Consider the following 12,218-nt stretch of genomic DNA (forward strand, 5'->3'; position numbering starts at 1 on the left):
AGATGGAAATATCATCTGGGTCCCCTTCTCTGGCCCAGGCTGGACAGAACAGTTGTTGGGATCAAGATGACGAAGGCCCGGGGTCCCAGGAGATGGTGGGGGTGGCAGCCATGATAGTGAAGTTTGCTGCAGTAGCCAGAGTTCCTCCCGAAGTGTGGTTTTTTGTTTTGTTTTTTTTAAAAGGATCCTGAAAGGGAGTGATAGATGGAATAGCCCATCTGTTCATTATTTTGTCTACCAATTAGGTCTAATTTCTGAAACACCAATTTTAGTTCATTTATTTCCATTCTCTCCTTTTGTTTACCAGTCACAATCTTAATAGAGTCCTTGAATCATCAGTAGGACTTTTTGTTTGTACTAATTCAGTCTTTCTGTCTCATTTTTGTACCTTTTTCAGTCAGCATTTGTTGTTGTAGATTATTTTGACATTCCATGAACTTTCACTCACTTTTTACAGTTGCGCTCAGAAGTAGGGTACATTCATAGACCTAATTATCACAATAGTGGTGAAAGTAATCAGCTCTGAGTCAGACTGCTTCTAAATCAAGGACAAATACTATCAAATAAAAGTACTAAGCGTGGTTATTTCTCAGAAAAAAATATTTAGGTGGATTGATTTCCATTATTATGAAAATCCAGCTCAATAACCTTATTACTGTTTTAAAAAAAAAATCACATCAGAAGCACTAACAGTAGGCCTCTTAAGATTTGGCAGTGTGTCTCAAATAGGTTTACTTTAATTTCTTTTGTAACCAAGGAATTTACTGCATGTACTTGAAACACAAAAGGATATTGTTGTTTTAATGTAATAAGCATGTTTGCTGTTGCTGAGACATCTGAAGTTCAAATTACAGGTAAGCAATAACAGTTATGAAGATTCACTAGGAAAATTTATATATCAATACTAAACATATTGAGGATTAAGGGGAACAGTTTTTTATTTCTAGAAACCTTTATTCAAATGCATCTTTGGTTATAAGTGAAATGATTTTGATAGTCTCAGATTAATCCAGAGTTCTTGTCTGTGCTGCAAAAGAAACACATAAATTAGCTAAACTAGTCATTAGCTTTAAAAGAAGCACAAATCCAGCATGGAAAAGGGTAGGGAAACTGAGGACAATATGCAGAGTTGTTTGAAGAAGATGGCTCATCTCCTGTTCACAGTTAACCTATCATCATGCTACTTTACTTTCATTAGCACTTAAATATATTCCAGCATTATTAGTTTTGTGTGTAATTAAATCAAACTGTGATGATAATTTCAAGCCCATGAGACAAAAAGATTTAGATATTGATTCAGTGGACCAATGCCTTTTTAATTTACATTACAAAGGAATGATACTGGCTAGTCTCCTGTATGTTCTCCAGCATGAGGTGTGCAGCTTTTGTATTTTGTTTCAACTGGGCAGCATACAGAAAAAGCCTTGTATGTTTTCTTTGTTGGCAAGGGGAGAATCCTTTAGGCTTTGCTCAAGCACCCAAAGGACTTGAAGAGTGTGAAAGCATGATCATATTATGTGAAAGTGCTATAGTATCACTGACAGAAAGGGAATGAAACACAAAGATCCTGTTTGAGTAGCCAGTATCTTTTATAAATAAAGAATAATAAGGTTTGTTAGAATTACAGTGTCTCCGGAATGATCTTTAAAGTAAGCAGGAAAAACTGCAAAATAATTAATAACTATAAATACAACTAGCTGCAAAGACAAATATGAGCTTAATATATATTTCTACGTAATGTGTATTCTGTAGGACCTGAATGTCATTACACGTTGCAGCCAAGTCTCTCAACTATAAAGTTACATGCATTTAATGTTGTTCTAAGTGTGACTTTAATATATTCACTTATCTTAGTAGATGCTTATTTTCTATACTGTAGACATGCTGACAGAGGTCTTAGCATGTTGAGAAAGCTGTATGTCAAACAACATCCATTTGACTAGAGGTGTGTAAACTTACAAATTTCCACTTAGTGTGTGCTTATGCAAAATGTTTTCATGAGAATTTGCCAGTGGTAAAATTTCATCTTTTCTGGAGATGCTTGAAGTCTCTGATGGGTTAACGGGTGCTTCTGTAACATTATTTTGGTCAGTGGTTTACCGTCTTCCAGTTAAATTTGTTTTGTTGATTTCAAATAAGGTTCTTCCTCATCTGAATTTTATTTAGTTTTCCCATTGGACTGGTAAGGCAGAGTTTATCATAAAAACAAAAATCTGCCTTGTGATTTCACCAAAATTTTCATGTACAGCAAAATAATTGGCTTGTTCACAAAACAGTGAAATCGGGATGTATTGCTTGAATTTTAACCTCCCTAAATCTATGATGGAGAAGTGAATGTAGTCAGCAATGTGACCAGCAACTGTGAAAAATGATGCCATGCTGTAATCCTTGCATCAGGGACAGTGGTACATCTATTTTACAATAATAAAACATTTATTTATCCATCATAAAATAAGGGAAAGCCCCACACAATCTTCTGGTCCAAAATCGTTCCTCAAGGCACAGGTCTCTGACTTCCCTTCCCTTGGCTAGTTTGCCTCTCTGTCATTGATCTTCCTATCCCAGGATCCACACAGGAGGAGGGGATGAGGACTAGATGCACCTATGCTGAATATAGATAGGCCAGGGAAAGCATATTATCTCACACTAATCCCACAGAGGAAATCCCCTTTAAGGAGTTCCCTGTGGAAGCCATTAGGGCCAGGTTGCCAGGAAGAAGCTGAGTTCTTTTAAGAGCTGATGTAAAAAGCTACAGAGAGAAATATATTTGCAGGTTCACAGCAACAACTTTTATTGGTCCTACAAAACCCAGGAATTTTGCTAAATATTCTTGAGCACCATCTACTGGCACTTTATTAACTAAATATATATTCTCTTCCTGCAGCCGGAATGCTGGTGACCTATAATTTGTGCACAGACTCACCACTTCCTGGAACTTTGTAAAATTAGAGCAATTTGTGGTTTGAAGGGCTCTAAGGTTGGAGGAAACACTGAAATGTGTTAAAACACATTGTACATTTGTTTTTCAAAATTATTCTCACTACACCTGCTAGTATAAAAGAGTGGGCCTCATACTTTAAACCATGGCAGCAAGTTACCCAATGTCAGACTCAGCTACATCTTCATTTTGTGTTGTATTTTTATAGTGGGCTTGAAGCATATTTTTTGTGCTCGGTGGGATCAGATAGTTCAAACAACATTATATAGACTTTTAAGTTGTGTGCAAGTTGGGAAAATCATTTTACAGTAGGGACTCAATCTTGCAGCTCTCACATGAATTGTCTCATTAAGATTAACTGATCACCTGAACTTATTACAACTACCGTGAGTAACAGAGGCAGGCCATAATTTTGAGAATGATAATACATGTTTTTTGTTCAATCCAAACAGCTATTAAGTGACTTTATATTATTGAAAAAAATCTTTAGTATGAATTAAGCCCATATACAAATGTCAGAAACATTATCAGGTATTCTGAAAGTTTGCAGAGGCATGTTTACAAATAACAGTATTTAATTTATTCAGAATTCTTCAGATTTGCCTAAACCTGCTCATTAGAAGATGACAGCTGTTTAATAACATTGCTCATGGTTACCAAATGACCCATCCTGCAATCAAGAGTCACACTTCAAACAAAAACAGAAAAAAATACAGTTAGCATTTAGATTTATGCATACTGTCATATGTTGCTCAGTTTAATGGCTGAAGATCAGTCCTCCTCCCAAATCGCTTTTGACAAGAATATTATAGTCTCTATTATTATAGAATATTAAGTCTGGTCTTTGTGAATTCTTGGTTATGACATCATATTAACTAGAGGGAGGAGGAAAGAAACTATGCTTAAACTCCCCTTTCCCCCAAATCAGCAAAATAAATACCAGGAGCAATTGCCATTCTCTGAACAATACAACAAAACCATAGAAAACAATGTTCTTCACTCCCCCAAAAAAACTGATAGTAGATATACAGAGTGTGCTCACAGCTGCAAATGTGGTCATTGGGAGCTCTGCTATGAACATACATGAAGTGCTATTAAAAATGCCATGTACTCTGAAAAATCAGACCCTGGGCGTCTCAAATTATCAGACTCAGTTGATAATTTGATCATTTTTGCTTTAATCATGTACATCAGTTCCCCATGTGTAAAATGGGGATAATAATATCTCCTCAGAGGGGTATTGTGAGGGTTAATGAATTTATGTTTGTAAAGATCTCAGGTACTACAATGACAGCGTCTAGAAAAGCCCATGAAGAAATTAATGATTCTGCCTCTAGTACGGGATTTGGATGGTATGAAGTATCTAATTTATGGGTCCACATATTAAATGTAAAAAGAAAAGTCAACTGGCACTCTTTCAGTGAGCGCTGCCCTGTACACTGAATGTGACCGAAGGTCTTGTGGGAAAAATAGTATGTGATCCTAGAAATCTGTTGGCCGCGGAAAAATGCGGAAGTCCTGTTTTTACAGAGAATCCTTTGTTTTTTCATTTTGTGAAAAAAGAAACAATAGTAGAACCCTGTTTATCCAAGCCCCCATTAGCTGGGTCTCCATATTAACCGAACCAGGGCTGATAGCCCGAACTCCACCGCCCAAGATAAAAGTATTTGGCATACGTAAGAAATACAAATTGCAGTTCTATTAATTATATTTTATTATTATAATGATTGATGGCACTGGTAGGCTTCAAACTTGCTTAAAAATTGTAGATATATCAATAAAACGTGTTCAACTAATACCTATATAGTGGCTAGGGAAAGTAAAATTCAGTGTTTCATTTTAAATGTGGAAAAACAGATTTTTATGTTTTTTATCGGAGAATTTGGGGCTTTTTATCATGGAAAACTAGGATCCCTGGTGATCAGGTAGCTAAAGACTATCATAATGCATACATACAAGGGAGCTGCATTAAGGTTGCAAAAACAACCTTCATTCTGGTATTTCGTAATTATTGAGTGCTTGACTTTGCAATCTTAACATTCTTTTAATGTTGGGGTTTTTTATGTAATTTCCTATGTTTTTAAAAAAACTTAAAAATTGAAAAAACTAAATTTCCATCATGTGGATCCATATTGATCCTGCATATGGGTCTTCTGCAGGGTTGGGATGCTTACATATGGCACAGTCCTACCAGTTATCTTTTGAGTTAACTGAATAACTAGTAGCAGTACAAGGCAGTTATCTTCTATGAGGACCTGCCCTAGAAAGAGATGAAGACACACGTTGCTTGAGGTTTTACAGCTGTTAACTGTGAATAGAATGTCGAGACTCAGAAATAATGGATTCAGTTCCAGGTTCTGTAGGGGAGTGTTTTCTAGTGGTTATAAACATTTGTTCCTCCAGCCTTTCCCTGTCCACTTCTACTCCTAACCCATTCCCCTGCTGCCATATTCAGTTCTTGCTGATTCCAACTCCTGTCCCACCCTGCTGAACCATTTTAGCTGAAACTTTAAAAAACCCAAAACCATAAGGCAAATATCCAACATTTAATTTCTTATGCCCTTTGAAATCTAAGTTCATACTCCCTATAGTCCTAGTCATGCTTATAATTGTTCTGCATTGTGCAGGACATTTTTTTCAGTCGTTTTCTGGCCCAGGTCCATGCTTTGAATTCCATGACGCCTATTCCCTCAAAGAGGTAAAGAGATATCCCTTTCAACAGCTGGCCTCTGTAGTGAGAAATATGTACGTATTGCTGCTGGCAGTGGTTCTCAACCAGGGGTATGTAGCTGTCTTCCAGGGGGGTACATCAACTCATCTAAATATTTGCCTAGTTTTACAGCAGTCTACATAAAAAGCACTAGCAAAGTCAGTACAAACTAAAATTTCATACAGACAATGACTTGTTTATACTGTTCTATATACTACACACTGAAATGTAAAAACAATATTTATATTCCAATTGATTTATTTTATAATTTTGTGGTAAAAATGAGAAAGTAAGCAATTTTTCAGTAATAGTGTGCTGTGACACTTTTTTTTTTTATTTTTTATGTCTGATTTTGTAAGCAAGTAGTTTTTAAGTGAGGTGAAACTTGGGGTACACAAGACAAATCAGACTCCTGAAAGGGGTACAGTAGACTGGAAAGGTTGAGAGCTACTGGATTCAGAGAGAAAGGTGGTGACTCCTCTTGGCTGCATGCATGTCTCTGCGTATCATTGCTTTCTTGGTAAACATGCCAAGCAGAAAAGGAAAGAATAGTAAGTAGAGAAATTGGAAGCATTTTTTTCTTTATCTGCAAAATGTGCCATGTTTTTATCCCCTCATTCTGGGGTTCATAGTCCCACCTCTCAGAGACTTAAGATGTTTGCTGCAAGTACACTGCATAACTGGTTTTGATTGTTTTTCAATATATCTCATCACTTACAGGAAAGGCCTTAGGCCAAAACCTTGTGCTGGGATTACTGTCTTCTCTTAATATCAGTAAATAAATGTTTTACTATTATAGAATGCTATCTTGATGGTTTTACTTCTATTAAGACTGAGTTAATTAAATGCTGGGATTTGCTTGGATTAAAAAAAATTGGCTAGCAAAACTACTGAACTATAATGTATATGCCAAGATAAGTTAAATTCCTTCATAACAATGAAGGGTCTGATTCTTTTTTTTTTCCAGATGCTGAACACCTGCAACTCCCATTGACTTCAACTGGATTTGTTGGTGCTCAGCTCATCTGCAAACCAGGCCCTAAACAAGTCCATTTTGTTTACTGAAATATGAGTTTAGGGGCTTTGATATCCTGGGCTCAGGTTACCACAGCTGGAACAGAAAGGAGCAATTGTTATCCCTGGCTCCAGAAAGGCCCTTGTTTCTCCAAGAGAGTTATCATTGCGGAAGGGCGGGCATGTTTCACACTACTTGTCTCTTGTGGGGTTCTGCGAGTTTAAGTTATCATTTGGATTCCTTAGCAGCTCAGAGGATGCACTGAATTGGCACATCCCTGGCTACCTCAGACACGTCCCTGCCTGAAACTGCACAGCCCCCCTCCATCCCAGCAGGAGTTGTCTGCCTTTTGCTGCTGGAACCCTTCCTTTGAGCTGACTTTCCACCAATTAGAGGGATGAGATGAAACAAATCCAATTTCTCAGAGCTGAGGGAGTTTATAATACTTCCTATCACTGTACAGTAAATTAGAAGAAATAGGCAAAATAGGTCAATTCATCAGTACCGCTGTACAGTATCTCTGAAGACTGGGGTTTTAGAGCATAAAATCCATTTCTACTTTAGATTAAACATGAAAATGAGTACAGATATTTGTGCACATCACAAAACTACCATACCATTTGTCATAGCAAAATATGATGCTTATTTAAAGCCCTAGATGACACTAGGGCTAAATTGCTCATGAGGGAAAGCCTTATGCAAGTAGTCAGTAGCACTGCCTACATGAGTATTTACCACTCCAGTGAGTAGAGATTTACAGGATCAGCTCATGACTTGTAATGTCTTCTCAGAAGACCATACACGCCCACCCCTAGGATCTTTCAGGACTCAGAAAAGAGGCTAGAGCCAAGTATAGTATGAGCGTGTCCTATCAGCCTGTCACTTCCATAGGCTCTAGATTCATCCAGTTTATTAGAAAACTTCCTAAAATGTTGAGCCTTTCATTTGACTCTTCAGAGCTAGAAATATATTCAGTGACACACTAAAATGTTTTATAAAGCTAAAATATATGATGGGCTGCCTTATGAGCCCACTCATGGAGAAGAATATTCAAGCGTTTATCTTAATATAGTCCAGCTGCGTTCGTCTTAATGCCATGTTCATTTTAATTTGTTTTGCAGAATTCCTACGTATTGTGTGACTTAGATGTGGTGGATCTAAATGAAAGTAAGAAAAAGAGAACTTGCTGCCAATTGTGAAATGTCACCTGCACTTCTGTCTGTCTTCAGGAAATGTTAACTATTTCATAGGAATACACAAAAGTGTTAAAATGAATTTGATTACTTAGGCAATTTCTGTATGTTACAGAAATCTTGTGCTGTAAATATTGACTTTACAATGTATACAGTACTGTATATACATGAATGTTCTAGTTTTTAAAGTGAAGTTAAATCAATTATTTGTATTTGGGACCTTTTATGACCAGCACAGTGGGACTATTCATATATGCCAGTGTTTGCAGGAATGGGACCTAAATGTACAATCCTTCTCTTGTTGAAGTTAATATCTGCCTTAATTTTTTTTCTTTGTCAGTCTCTTTACATAGTAAACCCTACAACAAGGGCCTCTCACTCATGCAACCCTCTGATCTAAATGACCAATTTAAAATATTCCCAAGGTTTCAAATACAGTCTGAATTACGTTTAAATTAGAAGCGGCAAAGAGTCCTATGGCACCTTATAGACTAACAGATTTATTGGATCATAAGCTTTCATGGGTGAATACCCACTTCGTTGGAAGCGTGTAGTAGAAATTTCCAGAGGCAGGTATAAATATGCAAGCAAGAATCAGGCTAGGGATAACAAGGTTAGTTCAATCAGGGAGGATGAGGTCCTCTTCTAGCACTTGAGGTGTGAACACCAAGGGAGGAGAAACTGCTTTTGCAGTTGGCTAGACATTCACAGTCTTTGTTTAATCCTGAGCTGATGGTGTCAAATTTGCAAATGAACTGAAGCTCTGAGCTGTAGCTCACGAAAGCTTATGCTCTAATAAATTTGTTAGTCTCTAAGGTGCCACAAGTACTCTTTTTCTTTTTACGGATACAGACCAACACGGCTGCTACTCTGAAACCTGAAGCTCAGCAGTTTCTCTTTGAAGTCTGGTCCCGAAGTTTTTTTGCTGCAGGATGGCTACCTTTAACTCTGCTATTGTGTGTCCAGGGAGGTTGAAGTGTTCTCCTACAGGTTTTTGTATATTGCCATTCCTAAGATCTGAGACATCATCAATTAAATTAGAGACCATAACTGAAATTCTGCCGGTCCCTTGGGTGGTCACTTAACATACTTTTCTGGATAGTTTGTTTTTGTTCTTTGGGGGTTTTTTGCTGGGGGAGGGGGAGGGAAAGGGGTTGGTTGTTTGGGGTTTTTTTTTCCAGTTTAAAGAGTTTGTATTGTTTTGTAATACCAGTGCAAAATGAGGTGTAACTGAGGACCAAAAGAGAAAAGAAAAACTTACGTAGTGTACATACATTACACAAACTTTAGAATGAAGAAAAAAACAGAAGTTGATAAATGCATGTCTTTACGCTAATGTAATGTTACAGACTGTGTATAGAACACCAAATAATCAATTATTATTATTTACTGGACTCCTGATGCTAAGAAAAAGACTTCATCCTGTTACACATGGATGTATGCATCCTCTTAATTTATATATCTGAACAATGGAATATTTCCAGGGGTCAATAGATAGTTAAGAAGTTTTATAGTTTTGTAAAATAGAATATTTTCAATATGTTTAAGTTTTCTAATGTTCTTATTAATTTGTTCCTTTATACTACGTGATCCGAGTATTAATAAAGGTATATTGAGTGTTAATGAAGTTTTTGTGGCCTTTTAATCTATACACTATCACTTTCTCCCAGTATAAATACATTGAGAATCTGATTCGTGCTCTCACTTGAACCCATTTTGTGCTGGTATAATAACACTGACTTCAGTGGAGTAGGTCCTGATGTATACAAGTATAATAAGTAAGAACAGAATCAGATCCTGAGTCTTTATTTTAATTAAGAACAGCCACATCACACTTCACACACACAAATCAAATAATGAATAGTAAGCTGAGGGGGTGCTGTTGATATATTCCTATTTGGTTAATTATAATGATTTTTGGCATGGGAGTTATGTATCCCCAGTTGATTATTAATTGAATTGGTTATACCATGTCTTATGAATGAATGAATATTTTACCAAATTCTGCTGTCAGTTACACCAGTAAAAATCCAGAGTAATTCAGTTGATTGTTGTTCTGGGTGATCACTGGTCTAAGTGAGAACAGAATTTGGACAAGTAACCGTAAACAAAGAAATGGGGCCAAATGCTGCTCTGGTTACACCAATGAGCAGTGAATCTGCACAGGTGTAACTGAGGGCCAAATTTGGTCCATACCAAACACAGGTATGGACCACATTATTCCAGATCATTTTATCCCCTGTTAAAAGAGGGTGACAGCCACTGTCCACATTAGGGGGAGACAATTCTTTCCTCAGTTGCCCAGTACACAGTAGGAATCTTCCCAGTGCATCATCCCTTTTAGATAGTGCAGTCTCCTCCACCTGGGATACTGGCCAGCTCAACACTATGGTATGGAAGGGGTGTGAATTCTTCCTGCTCCTTTGAGGTGATTTTTTTCACCTGCTGGTGATAGGACAGGGCCATCCCTTCTCTTAGGTAAGTTCTGTTGCAGCCCTAATAAAGCTCCCCCTGCTGGACACTCATTGCTCTATTTGGGTCCCACCGTGATGGACACTTGTGTTTTTATGCTTTGCTTGATCTGAGAAGGATGCAACATGTTTTCTTTGGCCTCTCTGTTACCCCTTCATAGAAAAGGGACTTTGAGGTCATGCTGTCCTAGAAGCCCACGACCAGTGCTCTTCCCCCAAGACACCCCAGTAGCGTAAGCATATTTGTTCCCAGAGTTCCAACCTGTGAATACTTTGGTTTACAGTTTACCTCTCCAGGCACATGATAGTTGAAGCACACAACACACAAACTTTGAAAAGGTTTCTAACACAATAGGCCTTTACTTTAGATAGCACAAGAGAAAAGTGGCTTGTCTGGACAAAACAATAAAACAGATGTATGCAGTTTTCTACCACAGTTGAACATTCTGTGGGATTTGGAGAGAGTTCTCTGGGGTGTCCAAGATCACCCTTCCTGTACATGGCTTCTCCTTGAATCATGGAGTCAGTCTCTCTCACTTGCTATATTATCTCTTCCCACCCCCTCTAGCCAGCCGAGCTTCCTTTGAAAGGAAAAGTACCCCTCTGCTACAAAACTGGACCCCTATGTTCCTCTCTTGTTTCAAACCTCATTAGTCTTTTTAAAGTCCTGCTCTGTCCCTTTTTTCTCCTGCTTGGGGATTTTCCATTCTCCACTCCCCTCCCAGATAAACTTGGCTGGACAGGTTTTCCAGCTCAGACACCCTCTTTAGCATATCTGGTGTTCAGCCAAAGTCCGGTTGTTAAGGTTAATGACTTCTTTTGTTCTATGGCTTCTTCTTAATAGGATGGGTGATATGTGTTAGGGACCCTGTCAGCCCATAGTTTCCTCGCTACAGATTGAAGCATTCAATGATACAGAAATTTCAAATTCTGGTTAATTTTATGAAAGTTGTACCTAAACTGATTCCCCTGATCATCACAGATACTGTGATTGTTTCAGGACCATGTACAAAGAAATAAGGCACCAAAGGAAGAAGGCCCCCATACCCAAGTCTTCCAACTCCTGTACACCCATCCAAAGACCAGGGACAATTCAACCCTGTTCATGGGGCACACTTTATTCTTAGCACTGTTATTAGATAGGACAAGACAAAAAGGAAGACGTGGTCCCGCTGGGAGAAGTTTGTCATCTAAATAGAAATCATAGAACTGGCACAAGAAGTACTGAATTACTCAAAGGATGATATTTTGGAATATATATTTGCTTTTCAATTGTTTTCTTTCAGAGGGGTGAGTGACAGTATCATTAATGCAAATTAGCAACTGGTGGGGTTTGTGGAAGAAATTAGTTTTAAGGAGGGCTTTGAATGGAGAAAGGGGTGTCAGACACTGTCTTAGAAAGGTTGTTCAAAGCATAAAGGGCAACATGGAAGAAGGCAAGGTGTGCCCACATTATTTCCACAGATCCCTCTATGGCACTTGTTCTCAACTTTTATGGGCTCAGGACCCATTTGTAAAGTTTATTGTTGCAACCCAGTAAATAGTCTGGGGGCAGAGACCCTGGCGTGGTTTTGATTGCATCTTGCCTGGCACTCACTCCCTAGTAGTGGCTCCTACAGCTCCTGTGCTGTGGGGCTGACTGGGCTTGGCGCTCTGCTCCAGGAGTTGCAACCTCCAGGATTGCAGAGCCGCTCAGGTTTGGCCCCACCCTCCTGACTGGACCAAATTTGTGCAAGTAGAGTTGTGACCCGGCTCCTGGGATTGCAGTGCCACTCTCCCAAATTTGGCCTACCCAGACTCCCGTCATAAAGATGGCTGGACCAAACCTGAGTGGCATTGGGACCCCAGAAGTTGCAGTGCCTGGAGCAGGAAGGCGAGCCCAACCAGCCCC

The 12,218-nt window shown here is 38.5% G+C and overlaps 1 protein-coding gene across 3 annotated transcripts in view; it reads left to right on the plus strand.

Moving 5' to 3' along the window:
* Window positions 1–9,170, plus strand: part of LOC125632412 (ras-related protein Rab-10) — a 46,306-nt gene extending 37,136 nt beyond the window's left edge. For all 3 annotated transcript variants that reach the window (XR_007355295.2, XM_048840554.2, XM_048840555.2), the window contains one exon: window positions 7,785–9,170. Coding sequence is in view for 2 of the 3 variants with exons in the window: in XM_048840554.2 (XP_048696511.1) it covers window positions 7,785–7,862 (78 nt within the window). In the remaining variant the exon portion in view is untranslated. The remainder of the gene's footprint in view (window positions 1–7,784) is intronic.
* Window positions 9,171–12,218: the final 3,048 nt, after the last annotated feature.

This window comes from Caretta caretta, chromosome 2 (genome assembly GCF_965140235.1).
Source record: "Caretta caretta isolate rCarCar2 chromosome 2, rCarCar1.hap1, whole genome shotgun sequence".
NCBI lineage: Eukaryota > Metazoa > Chordata > Testudines > Cheloniidae > Caretta > Caretta caretta.